At 36.7% G+C, this 17,364-nt stretch overlaps 1 protein-coding gene across 17 annotated transcripts in view; it reads left to right on the top strand.

The window, feature by feature from the left end:
• The window catches only part of NR2C1 (nuclear receptor subfamily 2 group C member 1), a 39,710-nt gene extending 24,545 nt beyond the window's left edge, over positions 1 to 15,165 (top strand). For 3 of the 17 annotated variants that reach the window (XM_086399157.1, XM_086399158.1, XM_086399148.1), the window contains 6 exons: positions 78 to 243; positions 4,351 to 4,472; positions 6,695 to 6,834; positions 8,231 to 8,368; positions 10,869 to 10,974; positions 13,297 to 15,165. In XM_086399157.1, coding sequence (XP_086255283.1) covers positions 78 to 243; positions 4,351 to 4,472; positions 6,695 to 6,834; positions 8,231 to 8,368; positions 10,869 to 10,974; positions 13,297 to 13,471 — 847 coding nt within the window. In that variant the 3' untranslated portion in view covers positions 13,472 to 15,165. Of the gene's footprint in view, positions 1 to 77; positions 244 to 4,350; positions 4,478 to 6,694; positions 6,835 to 8,230; positions 8,369 to 10,868; positions 10,975 to 13,296 lie in introns of those variants that run through there. The other 14 variants (XM_086399159.1, XM_086399150.1, XM_086399160.1 and 11 more) reach the window with 12 other exon arrangements.
• The last annotated feature ends 2,199 nt before the right edge of the window (positions 15,166 to 17,364 follow it).

Raw genomic sequence — 17,364 nt, 5'->3', positions numbered from 1 at the left:
ATTTCAGGATTTTATATAGAATTCTCATTTTATTGTGGAGATTGGCCAAGCTCACAGCTTCTGATGTCTCCTTATAGGGCATTTGACACTCTTGCAAAAGCTTTGAATCCTGGAGAAAGCACAGCCTGTCAGAGCTCAGGAGAGGGCATGGAAGGAAACGTACACCTAATTGCTGGAGACTCAAGCATAAATTACATCGAAAAAGAGGGGCCACTTCTCAGCGATTCACATGTAGCTTTCAGGGTATTTCTATATATATATATACATTTCATAATTTTTATGTTGTGTGACCATTTTAATTGTCCTTTCAGAAATCAAAATATATTTGTTGTGCTTTTAAACTCAGAGATACCCCAAATAGGATTCGAAACACCAGCTAAAACATAAAATAACAGCTCACTAAAACATCCTGTTTATATAGTACTCACAATATCAATTAATGTGTTTAAGATTATAAAAGTTAGCTTTTAGGACATTTGGACATGATTTGTTTCGTTTAGACACTGTTAGACATGGTTGATGGGGGTATTCTTAAGTATTGGTGTTCATCATGTGTGGAATCCACTGGTTTTATTCAATGCCTAGCTACTACTGCTTTAGTGTAAATCAGTATCTAAGACCCAGATTTTCTGCTTTTACCAAGTTAACTACAAAGAACAGAATTAATTATATAATGCCTCAGTTAGCTAGCTCTCAGCCTCATTTTAAGAAGGTTAAAATTATTTAATTTTTGGTTTTTAACTTTTTACACTTTAACCATTTGGAGAAGGTACATCTGTAATTTCTTTTTTGCTTCCTTAAATATATTTATGATGGAAACAATACATGTAGAATACTAGAAACAATACATGTAGAATATTAGAAAATAACATCTGGCATTTGATTTGTCATTCAGATAATATTCGAACCACAGCTATATAGGCTGACCAGTGAGACATTGAGACCCTTCATTAAGACTCTGCTGTTTTGATCCCTCTGTTTATCTTTGCTCCTCCCACCCTGAGGACTGTTAGCAGATCATATGCAAGTGATTGAAAGTGCTTAAGAACTCTTAGTTAGCAGTGCATAGCATAGCAGTCCTGGACTACCTGAGGGTAGTTGCTCATAACTTTACTGGCGATTATAAATTTCCATGGGTTTCTTATGAAAATATATACAGTTATCAAATAGATATGTGTGCTACTGGCAGAAATAATGAACACAAGATAAATCTAACCCTGGCCAGGGACTTCCCTGGTGGTCCAGTGGTTAAGACTCTGAGCTTCCACTACAGGTCGGTCACGTGGGTTCCATCCCTTCCAGGAACTAAGATCCCACATGCTGTGTGGTGCAGCCAAAAAAAAATCTAACACTGATCAAAGCTGCGTATGATAAAATTTATTCCTACAAAATTTGGCTTAGTAGAATTGACTCAGAGAAAAGTCACATTTAAATAATTGTGGCTGTAATTTGATATAGTCCACAAATGTATCAGGGAAACTAGTCTTTATGGAACATTTTACCAAAGTTAATTTACATGAAAAAATCAGAAATGCTTTATTTGTACTTTACAAGAAAAAATTTTATGGGGGCTATAGGAATAGGCAGTGAGAATAATCAGTGTCATCCTTCAAAAATTTGTTTTGGACAGATGAATTGGGGAAATTAAAACATTTTTCTTTCTAAAATTGGCCTTGATATAATGTTGGAGGTTTATCTTGGCTTTAAGAAAATTATGTATGTAAAACAGTTTTTTCTCTATAAAATAATACAATGCGGCAGTCTTTTGAATAACAGGTTCTAGTGTATATTGCAAGTGGTTTCAGTTTTACGATTAGAGCAACACAGTTTTCAGCATTGCCACCACTATTGTGTAAATCGGGGTGCATCTGTATCTTTTAGCCCCCAATATCCAGTTTTTACATATTGTAAGTATTTCATTTGTTTTAGAATGATTTTAAACTACTTAGTAAAGGGTAATCTTGTTTTTGCACCCTAATCCTACCCTTAAAACTAGTAATCTTTGGTAATTACTTTCAGGGATTTTTTTTTCCCCCTACTCACCATAGGCAGTACGGAAATGTATGGTAGTTTCCAATTGGTTTTTTATATACTTATGTGTGGAAACAGTTGAATCCTAACAATTAAATTTATGATGCTTAATATCTACTTATTATAATTCTCTTAAGGAATGATATTTTAATTTATTGCTGCAGTAAACATTTCTCAAACATTTTAAAAATTATCTTTTCACATGTGAAATTTCAGCTGTTGATTGTCCTGTTCTATTACTTGACACCGTTTTGTAAATAGACAAACCGCTTATGGCTAACACTGAACAAAGGAAATTAATATTTTTTGCATTTTTATCTAACATTTCCAGAGAACTTTGGTATCATTTCGATGAAAAGCTTTAATCTGTTTGGCATCATAGATACCTTTGAGAATCTGTTAAAAGCTGTATATTCACTCCCCAGAAAAATGCACATGGGCATTTTCATCTGTCCCCCAGCAGAGGTGGCTACTGTTAAATGTGTGGTGTATCTCCTCCTATCATATATACAATACACATAAAGTGTGTATCTATATACATATACTCTTTTTAACATATATTGGCTCATCAATATTATTTTGCTATTTTTTTCTGCTTAGATGTCTGAAATGTTTCTTGCTATCTCAGTTTATGTTACTAATTTTAATGCCTGCTAAGTAGGCATGGATTATTCTTTCCTTAGTGATAGAAATTTGGGTTATAGCCAGCATTTAATTTAGTTTTTCTGTTAAGAGCGGTACTGAAATGGACATCCTTGTATATGCTTTTTTGTGCATATTTGCAAGTATCCTTTTGAAATAGAGATTTAGAAATGGCGTTGTTAGGTCATAGGATAAACTCAGTTTTAAAATGCTGATAGATACAGCCAATTTGCCCTTCATTTGACCGGTACTCAGTTCCCTGGTGGCTTAGCTGGTAGAGAATCCGCCTGCAATGCGGGAGACCTGGGTTCCATCCCTGGGTTGGGAAGATCTCCTGGAGAAGGGAAAGGCTACCCACTCCAGTATTCTGGCCTAGAGAATTCCGTGGACTGTATAGTCCATGGAGTCGCAAAGAGTCAGATACAACTGAGCAACTTTCACCTCACTTCAGTTGTATGTATTTGTTTCCCTATATCATCACCTATGCTTGGTATTACTGATCATTTTAATAATTTTAAAATAGAAGTTTCTTATGAATGAAATTACATTTCAGTTCAGTTCAGTCACTCAGTCATGTCCGACTCCTTGCGACCCCATGAGTTGCAGCACGCCAGGCCTCCCTGTCCATCACCAACTCCCGGAGTTCACTCAAACTCATGTCCATTGAGTGGATGATGCCATCCAGCCATCTCATCCTCTGTCGTCCCCTTCTCCTCCTGCCCCCAATTCCACCTAGCATCAGGGTCTTTTCCAATGAGTCACCTCTTTGCATGAGGTGGCCAAAGTATTGGAGTTTCAGCTTCAGCATCAGTCCTTCCAAAGAACACCCAGGACTGATCTCCTTTAGGATGGACTGGTTGGGTCTCCTTGCAGTCCAAGGGACTCTCAAGAGTCTTCTCCAACATCACAGTTCAAAAGCATCAATTCTTAATTTATAGCAATAAAAGATCTCTTTAACAAGATTTTCAGAAATGCTTTGATAAGTATTCTGATGTAGGATCTTTATTTCCAACAGTGGTCACACATTACCTAAGGTCAGCCTGTGACTGTTATGGCCACAGACACATTTTATTTTTCCTGTAGATTAGATGGTGAGATTTTGTGTAGAAGCTGCTTTTTGAAAAATTGAAAAAGCAAGCAGTTCTGAGCCCTAATTCCAAACGTCTTCAATGTGTTGAATTCACCCATGCCCGTTATCTGGGAATATGCACTCTACAAATGGCATCAGCAGGCTCACTTCACTCCTTACTCTCCTATAAGCATTTGAATTTGTTATCCCCATAGCCTAAATGAAAGGGACATTTAACATAAAGGATTGCTTCTTGAATTAAGTTTTCTGTATACATACTGTTAATGAAGAGAGGAAAGGAAACACTTACTGTTGATATGAAGACAGAAAGTAACTTAAAAATACACCGAGATAATGTTGTGGTTGGTATTTGTTAAGTGGAATTCTGCTTTATCTGAATATTGCTTTATTAGAAACTCTGGTCTTTTCGTTTATTCTAAATCCTGTTTTTAGCTGTAACATCCAGTGACTTGGATTATATCAAGATTTGCCTTTTTGGCTAATATGTTAGATAGTTACTTGACATGTTGACAGTTAAGTTTTTCAAAGAAGTGCTCATTTAGAAGTGTCCGATGTGAGATAATTGACCTCATCCCTGTCCACACTAGCTCACCATGCCGTCTCCTATGCCTGAGTACCTGAATGTGCACTACATTGGGGAGTCTGCCTCCAGGCTGCTGTTCTTATCAATGCACTGGGCACTTTCAATTCCTTCCTTCCAGGCTCTAGGGTAAGTGTCCTGAAGTTCTTGAATATTAAGTGTGATTTTGCAGCACAGATGTACATGAGGCAAAAGCTTTTATTTTGGGAGAATCTGTTTAAACGGGGCAAACTGATACAGCATTATAACTTGAAATTTTATATGAAGGATCATAGTGGGTGGTATTTACTGTATATTATTTTATGTGGAAGATTATCCATATTTCATAATCTGATGGAGTTAACAGTTTGAATGAAGTCAGTGCACTGGAGCCAGCATTTATAATAGGCTGTCTTTGATTGGCTTAAATAAGGGAGACTCTAGATGACTTGGGGTATTGTTTCTCCCTACCACCACCGTTTCAGTGTCATCTCAAGCTTGTTAATAAGGATCTGAAACTTGCATACACTGAATATGTCTGAAAATAGAAGTAATTATTTTTTAATCATGTGGTTGGTTGCCCCCTAAAAAAGTAAGAAAATATAAATTAGCCCATAGTACCACTATGAAGAGTTAGAAGTTTGGTTGTATCACTGAAGAGCATGTCTGTATTCTGTTTAGATTAGGTGGTAATGGAAAATGGTCTATTATGAGAAATCCAAGCTTTGTTTAAAGTCAGATTTCTTTATTGTTTTAAAGTAACTGGTTTGAAGAAGCAAAGAGACCATGGAGAAAGTTAAGCCCATAGTTAGAAAAGTATTGGTCAAGTTGTAGGACCTCATTGTACAACAATGCCAATGTTATTTTCTAACTAAGAGGTATAACGCAGGCCATCAAAAACTGACTTTTTAAATCTGTTTACTCTGTTCTTTTTTTGTGTGCTTTGTTCACTGGTTGATTACCTTTGACTTTCCTGTATAAAACTTTAGACTCAGAGTTTTCATTCCAGTCCCTAAGAAAGGAAATGCCAAAGAATGCTCAAACTACTGCACAATTGCATTCATCTCACATGCTAGTAAAGTAATGCTCAAAATTCTCCAAGCCAGGCTTCAGCAGTATGAACTGTGAACTTCCAGATGTTCAAGCTGGTTTTAGAAAAGGTAGAGGAACCAGAGATCAAATTGCCAACATTCGCTGGATCATCGAAAAAGCAAGGGAGTTCCAGAAAAACATTTATTTCTGCTTTATTGACAATGCCAAAGCCTTTGACTGTTTGGATCACAATGAAGTGTGGAAAATTCTGAAAGAGATGGGAATACCAGACCACCTGACCTGCCTTTTAAGCAACAGTTAGAACTGGACATGGAACAACACACTGGTTCCAAATAGGAAAAGGAGTACGTCAAGGCTGTATATTGTCACCCTGCTTATTTAACTTCTATGCAGAGTACATCATGAGAACCGCTGGGCTGGAAGAAGCACAAGCTGGAATCAAGATTGCCAGGAGAAATATCAATAACCTCAGATATGCAGATGACACCACCCTTATGGCAGAAAGTGAAGAGGAACTAAAAAGCCTCTTGATGAAAGTGAAAGAGGAGAATGAAAAGTTGGCTTAAAGCTCAACATTCAGAAAACTAAGATCATAGCATCCGGTCCCATCACTTCATGGCAAATAGAGGGGGAACAGTGGCTGACTTTGTCTTTGTGGGCTCCAGAATCACTGCAGATGGTGATTTCAGCCATGAAATTAAAAGATGCTTACTCCTTGGAAGGAAAGTTATGACCAACCTAGACAGTATATTAAAAAGCAGAGACATTACTTTGCCAAAAAAGGTCCGTCTAGTCAAGGCTGTGGTCTTTCCAGTAATCATGTATGGATGTAAGAGTTGGACTATAAAGAAAGCTGAGCACTGAAGAATTGATGCTTTTGAACTGTGGTGTTGGAGAAGACTCCTGAGAGTCCCTTGGACTGCAAGGAGATCCAACCAGTCCATTCTAAAGGAGATCAGTCCTGGGTGTTCATTGGAAGGATTGATGTTGAAGCTGAAACTCCAATCCTTTGGCCACCTGATGCGAAGAGCTGACTGATTTGAAAAGACCCTGATGCTGGGAAAGATTGAGGGCAGGAGGAGAAGGGGACGACAGAGGATGAGATGGTTGGATGGCATCACCGACTCAATGGACATGAGTTTGGGTAGGCTCCGGGAGTTGGTGATGGACAGGGAGGCCTGGTGTGCTGCGGTTCATGGGGTCGCAAAGAGTCCAATACGACTGAGTGACTGAACTGAACTGAATATTGTATTTTCAAATATATGAGTCAGTTATAAGGTTTCATAAAACATATTTGATATTTGTTTTTGTTTTTATAGGCAAGAAAACAGCATATCATTGGTGAAAGCTTATTGGAATGAACTTTTTACTCTCGGTCTTGCCCAGTGCTGGCAAGTGATGAATGTCGCAACTATACTAGCAACATTTGTCAACTGTCTTCACAGTAGCCTTCAACAAGGTAAAAAGCACCTTATTTTTCCTTTTCTAGGATATAAGAGGAGACATCGGTTTTATAGTATTACGTTTAAAGTTAAGTATCAAAAGATAAATATCAATAATCCTTTTTACCTTACATAATTGTTACATTTTGATATAATTCATTAATCAACCAAAATAGTTTTAAATGATAGTACAACAAAACTGAAACAAATGTATTTAAGTGCTCTTTCTGATCAGGCCTCATGAATTTTTACACTTCAACGTACATACCAAAGAATCCAGGGTACGCTTATATAGAGGTAATCAACTATTTATAAATGTATAGTTACCAACTATTTTTAAACTGCTTTTCTTCATTGTAGCCTTTTGAATCCCAAGGTAGGCTAAACTTTTTTTTTTTTTAATCAATTCATCAGTATGTATCCTTTCACTTAGACACTACTGAAGAGTCACAAAACAACCCTAATTATCTTTTTCCTTTTCCTGATTACAACTCCCATTTGCTTGAGGAGACAGGTGGGCAAGCACTGATTTATAAATGTTTTGTTTCAGAATGGCTTGTGACTATCCAAGAAGGTGCCCCTTCATCAAATGGGAAGAACTATTTTTTTTGAGTTCAAGAAAAAATTATAGACAGAGAATTACATTTATTTCCTTTGCATATGCCACTTCCTGTTGTTGTACATTTTTCTTGAACTATCTGCTTCCCCTCCATTTAATGGCAAAGAATAACCTCATCAATAAGATTATTGATTATTAAGATCTCATCAATAGTAGATATACCAGAAGTCAGTACTACATAAACACAATAAATTTTAAGTTAGAACATACTGTTTTATTCAACTTTTCTTTGGTCTTAACAGGGTTTTTTTTGTTGTTGTTGTAGTAGTGTCGGTAACTTAAATATCTAGATGATTTTGCTTATTTTATTGATATAAACTTAAATCCTATTAGCAAAATTTGAGTCTTTTGTAGTTAATCTTTATAGCTTATCTTCTCAAAGGTGTATCTTGGAAGGAAACATAACCTTTAGGGCTTTTTATATTAACAGCCTGTTCTTTTTTTATTTTCTTGAATGAACAGTGTCTGAAGATCATTAATTAGTTTCATTTGAAGTTGGCAGAGAGGGACTTCCCTGGTGGTTCAGTGGCCAAGACTCTATGCTCCCAGTGCAGGGGGCCTGGGTTCCATCCCTGGTTCAGGAACTAGATCCCACATGCTGCAACTACGACCCAGCACAGCTGAATAAATAAATAAATAAAACATTAAACTTGCAGATATATTGAATTTTTAACATTTGATAAATTGATTATATTCAAAGCTGGAAATTAGTGAGGAAGAAATATGTCGGATAAAAATAGTCATACATTTTTGCTGAACACTAGAAGATTTTGTTTGTTTGTTTTTAATTAAAGATAAAATATCAGCAGAAAGAAGGAAATTATTGATGGAACACATCTTCAAACTACAGGAGTTTTGTAACAGCATGGTAAAACTCTGCATTGATGGATATGAATATGCCTACCTGAAGGCAATAGTACTCTTCAGTCCAGGTATATAAACATTTACTTCCTATTCAAAATACAGTGTTTGAGGATGTGGAGAAATTACAGCCCTCATACATTTGCCATTGGGAATGTACATTGATATGGAAACAACTGAAGTGTCCATCAAACAAATGAATAAACAAAATGTATATATAAATGGAATATCATTCAGCCATAAAAAGTAACGAAATTCTAATACATGCCAGCATGGATAAACCTTGAAAACAGTATGCAGGTGACAGAAATCAATCACAAAAAAAACGCATATTAAATATTTCCATGTATCTGCATTGTCTAGAATAGGCAAATCTATAGAGAGATTTGTGGCTTCCTTGGTGTAAGGATAGGAGATAATGGAGAGTGACTACTAATGGGTATTTCTTTTGGGGCCAACAAAGATGTTCTAAAATTAGATTGTGGTGAGGTTTGCACAACTCTGAATATACTAAAAAACTATTGAATTGTACACTTCAAATCTGTGAAATTGTTGGATGTTAGACATCTGGGCATGAAAAGGAAAATTGAAGAAATCAGTGAAATGACATAGACTTTTAGTCCTGTTCAGCACTTGAATGTTTAGGTATATTTTGCTAGGCATCATTAAAAGGCAAAAAGAGAGATGAAGATTGCTTTGTTAATGGGTTAAATTTCCAAACATGTTATGCTGCTGCTGCTGCTAAGTCGCTTCAGTCGTGTCCGACTCTGTGCGACCCCATAGACGGCAGCCCACCAGGCTCCCCCGTCCCTGGGATTCTCCAGGCAAGAACACTGGAGTGGGTTGCCATTTCCTTCTCCAAGTTCCCAATAAATAGAAAAATGGGTCTCTTGTCTTTCTGCCAAGTACTAGTTTTTACATATAGTAAAATGACAGTAAAGCTCAACAATCAATTTTAGAGTAAGAAAAATTGCCTATTTTCTTAGGCTCTGTATTCTTCATTTTGGTATATGTTTTTCTGTTACTGTGTATCATAATAAAATTATCTGAGGAACCCTGCTTCTTACTACCTTCAGTGATATCAGTAAGATAATTAAAGCTATTTTGTACTATTATTCTGATGTTTTAGCTAAATTAATAACATGTATCGCAATCTTTATCACAACCAATTTGCCACTTTAATTTTCCTTAAAATTGAAAGACCGTAGATTTGACAACAGAATTGTAATGTACTTTTGTTTTATTAAATGTTCCCTCTGTTTCTGTTTGCTACTTTTCTTATTCTTCTTAGTCAGGATACCACTTTCCATATTTTAGGCATAAGTTTCATGAAATTCTTTTAACATTTCCATTTCAGTGAAATATTTATATAGGTTATTTCATGTTGCTATATTATTTTTCTGATAGAGATGATGTTCAGAGTTTATATTTTCCTAAGTATCTTTTTATCCTAACAATGGTGAAAGGAAGATTTTCTTATTAAAAAAATATAGAATATAGCATGCACGAGGGTGGGTGACATGGGTGAAGGAGAATCATGAGGTACAAACTTGTAGTTATGATCAGGTCACAGTGATAAAATTTATAACATGGTGACAGTAGTCACCATTGTAGTGTAAACATGAAAGTTCCTAGAAAATAAACCTTGAAAGTTCTCATCGTAAGAAAAGTTTTGTAGCTTTGAATGGTGACAGATGATAACTAGACTTACTGTGGTGATCATTTCACAGTGCATATGAATGTCACTTCATTTTGTTGTGTACCTTAAACAGATACAATGTTGTATGTTAATTATACTTAAGTTAAAATATGTATTATTATTTTAATGAAAAAAATTTTAAAGAATATATTTTGAAAATGGGGGCTTCCCTCATAGCTCAGTAAAGAATCAGCCTGCAATGCAGGAGACCCCAGTTGGATTCCTGGGTTGGGAAGATCTGCTGGAGAAGGGATAGGCTACCCACTCCTGTGTTCTTGGGCTTCCCTTGTGGCTCAGCTGGTAAAGAATCCACCTGCAATGTGGGAGACCTGGGTTCAACCCCTGGGTTGAGAAGATCCCCTGGAGAAGGGGAAGGCTACCCACTCCAGTATTCTGGCCTGGAGAATTCCATGGACTGTATATTGTATAGTCCATGGGCTCACAAAGGGTCGGACATGGCTGAGCGAGTTTCACTTTCATTTTCATTCTGAAAATATTTCCTTGGTTAAAAATACTTTTAACCAAGCTAAGTCATTTCATTTTTTTGTTTCTATTGAAAGCAAAATGATCAAAATCCTTTCTACCACTTTTGAAATAGAAAAGGCTGTCTTATTTTATTTGAGCCCAATGGTTTCATTTTTTTATTAAATGTTAGAATACGTATATCAGATGAAATAGTTTTAAGGGTTTAAGTACAGTGCCTGGTATTTAGTGGGTGGGTTACTAAAATAGTATTTGTGGAATGAAAGAGCCACACATATATGATCGGGCTTCCTTCTGAACTGTTTTTTATCACCTCTTCCATCTCCACTTGGTATCTTAGTAAGTGAGTATTCAGAACTAAGGTAACAATATATTCTTTAATGTTTCAGATCATCCAGGCCTAGAAAACATGGAACAGATTGAGAAATTTCAGGAAAAGGCTTATGTTGAATTCCAAGATTATATAACCAAAACATATCCAGATGACACCTACAGGTATCTAGAAGTTAAATACTATTTAATTAAATTCATCTTAAAAATTTTTGTGTATCTGTTTCCTTATTCTCCATTCCAAGTGTAATTAAATTTAGTCAGCTTTGGCCTTTCAAGTAGTTAATGCATTGTTGCAAGCACTTTATATGTACTGTTTTATATGAGGCTTCAGCACAGAAAGGTTAAGTAACCTGCTCAAAGTCACACAATAAACAGCAGAGCCAGGTAGTTTGACTCTCACACCCAAGCTCTTAACTTGCTTCAGATGAAATAATGGATTGAATTAGAAAAGCGGATGAAAAGTGCATGAATTAAAAAAATAGCTTATTTTATCATTAATTTTGAAATTTGGCCTATGGCATTTATAGCAAGGTGTTTCTTACCAGTGTCCTTTAATAAAATGAACTCAGTTTTTGAGTGATTAAGCATTTGGCTGTCAAAGCAAGAGCACCTGGGTTTAATGCCTAACCCTGCTACTTACTAGCTGTAAGACCTTATAGAAGTTAATAGAAGTTATTTAACTTCTATTTCAATTTCTTTACTGTAAAATGGAGATAATAGTACCCACATTTTATAATTAGTATAAGGATTAAATCAGTTAATATATTCAAAGAGCTTGGTAGAGCAGTGCCTGTTACATAGTAAGGGCTATGTAAATTTGTTTACTAATATTATTAACATACTTCAAACTAGTAAAAGAATATGTTACATATAATAACTTTTTACATATATTAGATAATAGGCTTATAAGGCAGTTCTATCATGAAAATCAGCTGTAGTTTATCTAACATCTAAATAGTTTTCCTACCTTACTTCCTACCAGTTCTGTGAATACAGCTCAGCTGGTGGGAACAAACAGGAAATGAGGTATTTGAGCAGTATAGTACATGAACACAGAAAGATCACTTAATTCTGGGTCTGCTGGTTTCACTTGTTCTCAAGTGCTCCAGTGTTCTCAAGAGTGTAAGGCCTTAGCATAGAGGAAGGACAGATAATGCCACAAACTTTTTGGAAAGGTAGTTCTTTGGGTGTTAGTTTTGTTATGATCTTTTTTTTTCTTTTTTCAGTGTTTTAAAGTTTCAAAAGTTTTATACCTTATATAAATTAATGGGCTTTCCCTGATGGCTGAAAAGGTAGAGTCTGCCTGCAATGCTGGAGACCAGGGTTTGATCCCTGGGTCAAGAAGATACCCTGGAGAAGGGCGTGGTGACCCATTTTAGTATTCTTGTCTGGAGAATTCCATGGACAGAGGAGGCTGACAGGCCACAGTCCATGGGGTCGCAGAGTCAGACACAACTGAGCAACTAGCACACACACATACAAATCAATAGAGTATTTAGAATTTTCCTCGTTTTGACTGTACGCCTTCTTGCTGACCTCTGTTCCATTAGGTTCCAGGTTCTTTGACCTCTGGAACTCTTTCTTAGTTTCTTATATCCATAGTTAGTTTCATTAATTATCTTTGGATAGCAGTTTTCAACTTAAGATGTACTTTCACACAAGACATTGTCCTACCTCACTAGCACAGAAACTGGCAGGGATCATCTTGTTGATTGTCACAACATTGGGAGAGAGACAGGGCGAGTAGCGGCTTCCACCCATTCACATAGCTAGGAAGTAGTTGAATCAGGATTTGAACCTGATGGTTTTGATTCTGTAATCTGTGCTCTTCCCATTAATAACAGCTATTGCCTATTTGGGGCTTCCCTAGTGGCTCAGCTGGTAAAGAATCTGCCTGCAATACAGGAGACCTGGGTTCGATCCCTGGGTTGGGAAGATTACCTGGAGAGGGGAACAGCTACCCACTCCAGTATTCTGGCCTGAAGAATTCCATGGACTACATCCATGGGGTCACAAAGAGTCAGGCATGACTGAGTGACTTTTCACTTCACTTCACTTCACTTCATTGCCTATTTTACTATTCCCAATACATTTTGCAAAGCAAAACCAAAAAAACTATCTTTGAGCCTCATGTATCCTGATAACACAAAACATTGCTATGATAACCTTGAAAGAGTTCCTAAGCCATTAAACTTATAACTCGATCCATGGTTTAAAACTTTGTTCCATGGTTCATACAACCAACTAGAGGTAGCACAGCATAGCAGTTAAGAGCAAGGCTTTCCAAAGAAGTCTGTCAGACATCATATATATCTAGGTGATTGTCATATCGTTTAAGGCTTGAGAATACTAAATATTTTAAGTGTTGAAAACTGTTGGTAATCTTTGTTTATGGCATTGGTATTCATGCAGAAATTACTGATATCTTTCAACTGAGTTACTCTTTGATTTACAACCTTGTTCACCTTCCTTTTCTCTTTTGAGGTTGTCTAGACTACTACTTCGATTGCCAGCTTTGAGACTGATGAACGCTACCATCACCGAAGAACTGTTTTTCAAAGGTCTCATCGGCAATGTTCGAATTGACAGTGTCATCCCACATATTTTAAAAATGGAACCTGCAGATTATAACTCACAAATAATTGGTCACAGCATTTGAAAGCTGAGATCTCAATTTAAAGTGATTGTTCTTTCCCAGAACACAAGAAGATACCAAATCGAACTCACTGATTCCAGGGCATCTGGAAATTTTTACTTTAAAAGAGAAACCAAAAACCAAGATATTTTGATTTTACTTCCTTAAGAAGAATGTTTGAAGTGACTGAGCAGGTAGCAGGAATTAGAATTTCCTTTCCTGTCTTATTTAAGTGAATAAAAAATATTATCATCTTATTCTTGGTTAAGATGACACCTAAAGCTGTCACCTCTTGACTAAGATTTCTCCTTTTATTTTATAAAACAAATAAATAAGTCTCTCTGTTTTCCCCCCAGAATTGTGTTCTATTCATGTTTACTTTCATTATGAACCAGTATAAACACTTAATCAATCGCTAAGAAGGATCTTGCATTTTACGCTTCTAAAATATAATCTGTTTTAATTACCTGTCTAAAGAAGATTATTTTATGCTCAGTGATATAATGATAACACTGGGACTATAGGAGATAATAATTGTATATAAATATTTTTTTGTTTTTTGTAAATATCATGGCACCATTAGCATTTATCACCCTCATTGCTGGCAATGAGACATAGGTTATTTGTGAACTTAAGAGCTGATATCTTTAGTGTTGTGTATTATTAGTTACAAGCACTTTTTATTTATGTATGTAGCAGAAAATTGTTTTTGAGAATAAGATAGGGTTCATGTTTTAATATTTTTGGTTTACTGTGTTGTAAAAGTAATAGAAACTGATTGAGCGCCACAAGCTTCAGTATTTCACAATAGATATATAAATTGTTGCTGTTTATTCCACAGAAAGCATCTGTCATCTCTCCCTCTTTTCTGACCTGCATTTAGTTTCCTGACCCTTCCATGGGATTTAGCCAGTTTCTGTTAGGTCACTGCAAATACCTCCTTTGTGAAAGTGGATTTATCATAGCCAGTCTGTGTTTCCAAAGTGAGTTAGACAGTTATTTAAAAGCAATTGATAATTTTTTGAGACTTCAGTTGTTTAATACATGGAGGAATGTGCACTGATTTTTCACTCTAAAGGGGAAAGGGCTGTTGTAACAACAGTATGAGCATCAGCCTGAAGCACTGCCTTGTATACCACAATGGAAACAGTTTAGATTCCTTGAATGTCTTCCACAGTAATGTTTTCTTTAGCAGAACATGATACTGTTAAGTATTTCTTTGCTATAACTTCGTGAGAAATTACTTTGTTATCTCTATTTGTTGATTTTTTTAAAAAATAAGGATATTTTATTGCACTTGAACATTTTTTACAAAGATTTTGCAATAGAAGAGAAGCAGAATTTGGGGGAAGAGTATGGATTTTACTAATTGCTGCTTTATAGTAAATAAGAAGTTTTAAAGTGTCAATTTACAGTCTTTACCAACTTAAGGGAAACTTTTTTTCCCTATTTAAAATGTGATTTTTGTCAATGGGATTTTTTTTCTATAATGACAGCTGGGTAAACTACATTTAGTACAGAATAGTCAAATGGAAAAATCAGTAGGTTTATACCTTTATAAACCCGCTGAAGAAAGCCAAGGATTCAAGAAATTCTTTTAAGTAATGTACTAATGGTTAATTAAGATACATGTTTGAAGTATTTTTCCTGATTACATTTACAGTTGTATTTGGAAGTGTTTTTTAAAAACTACATTAAAATGTGGCCTGCATTACAAATTTGTTTTCTGCCAATATATTTGATTTCAGAGTCCTGTTTGTTCATTGGTCATCCTTCTGTTTGTCCCATTGTTAAGAAATCTCTAGTAATATTTGTGAAAGTACTTTCAGGAAGGAAAAAGCATGGAAAACATTTCCATATCCCAATATTTTAGGATGATTTACAGTTCAGTTTGAAGACTTGCAACTAAATATTACACACTGACCGTTTATTTTCTTTCTCTCCTGAAATCTCAGTAAAGTGTAAACACACAATGACAGATGAAACAGGAGAGAAGAAATCAAAGGATAAGAGAGTTGAATAAATTTTAGGGAAAGAAAATGCGGGTAGAGAAAGAGCCAAAACCAAGGGAATGGTCATCTGAATGCCTGCAAAAGGTGGTACACTGAGAAAGGAGCCAGTATGTGTTGCAGTGTCCAGGAATGCTGTCTAGTGCCCGGGCAATCAGGTGCTCATCTTCAGAGATGGTACTTGGAGCATTAACAAGAGGATTGGTTGCATATCTGTCTACAGAATCATTGAACTGCCTTTCTCTACGTTTATTGAAGTCAGGTGACCCCTTTCTTTTTCTTGTTTTTTGTCTTGTTTTTGGCCGCGCTGCACGGCATGTGAGATCTTAGTTCTCCAACTGGAGAGCAAACCCATGACCCCTGCACTGGAAACTTGGAATCTTAACTGCTAGACCACCAGGGAAGTCCCCAGTGACCACTTTCTATCATTCAGCCTGTTTGAGCAAGAAGCCAGAGATGAATAATCTTGAGACACTAAACCAGAAGATCACAGGATTTATAGGATACCAGGGATAACAGAAGGCTTGGATTAGGTATAATCTTGAAGATATGGATTAAGTGAAAATCTGCGTTGAATATGGGCTCCCTAAGCATGTTCCCGTCTACGGCCATATGCCAAAGACTTTGACTGTGTGGATCACAATAAACTGTGGCAAATTCTGAAAGAGATGGGAATACCAAACCACCTGACCTGCCTCTTGAGAAATCTGTATGCAGGTCAGGAAGCAACAGTTAGAACTGGACATGGAACAACACACTGGTTCCAAATAGGAAAAGGAGTACGTCAAGGCTGTATATTGTCACCCTGCTTATTTAACTTCTATGCAGAGTACATCATGAGAAACGCTGGACTGGAAGAAGCACAAGCTGGAATCAAGATTGCCAGGAGAAATATCAATAACCTCAGATATGCAGATGACACCACTCTTATGGCAGAAAGTGAAGAGAAACTAAAAAGCCTCTTGATGAAAGTGAAAGAGGAGAATGAAAAGTTGGCTTAAAGCTCAACATTCAGAAAACAAAGATAATGGCATCCGGTCCCATCACTTCATGGGAAATAGATGGGGAGACAGTGGAAACAGTGTCAGACTATTTTTTTGGGCCCCAAAATCACTGCAGATGGTGATTGCAGCCATGAAATTAAAAAACGCTTACTCCTTGGAAGGAAAGTTATGTCCAACCTAGATAGCATATCAAAAGCAGAAACATTACTTTGCCAACAAAGGTCCGTCTAGTCAAGGCTATGGTTTTTCCTGTGGTCATGTATGGATGTGAGAGTTGGACTGTGAAGAAGGCTGAGCGCCGAAGAATTGATGCTTTTGAACTATGGTGTTGGAGAAGACTCTTGAGAGTCCCTTGGACTGCAAGGAGATCAGCCGTGGGATTTCTTTGGAAGGAATGATGCTGAAGCTGAAACTCCAGTACTTCGGCCACCTCCTGCGTAGAATTGACTCATTGGAAAAGACTCTGATGGTGGGAGGGATTGGGGGCAGGAGGAGAAGGGGACGACAGAGGATGAGATGGCTGGATGGCATCACTGTCTCGATGGACGTGAGTCTGAGTGAACTCTGGGAGTTGGTGATGGACAGGGAGGCCTGGCGTGCTGCGATTCATGGGGTCGCAAAGAGTCGGACACGACTGAGCGACTGAACTGAACTGAACTGAAGCATGTTCCCAGAATGCTGACCACTGGGTATAGGCTTCTAATGCCAGGATTTTTTTTCTTTAGGAAAAACTAATTTGTCTGGAAAAAAGATCTCTAGACACTCAACTTTTGGTTGTCCCTGATAAGAAGACTGCCTACCATTTTATCACTCTTCAGTGAATCCCAGTATTTCTAAGTCATATATGTATACATGGGGTTCCCATTCAGCTCTCTAATGTCTACTGTTAAATATGAACATAGAG

The sequence above is a fragment of the Bos grunniens genome, chromosome 5 (genome assembly GCF_055505025.1).
Source record: "Bos grunniens cultivar Pamir isolate PY7600 chromosome 5, Bosgru_T2T1.0, whole genome shotgun sequence".
In the NCBI taxonomy this organism is placed as follows: domain Eukaryota; kingdom Metazoa; phylum Chordata; class Mammalia; order Artiodactyla; family Bovidae; genus Bos; species Bos grunniens.
Note: the sequence above shows the minus strand (reverse complement) of the source record. Positions and strands in the feature narration are given on the sequence as shown.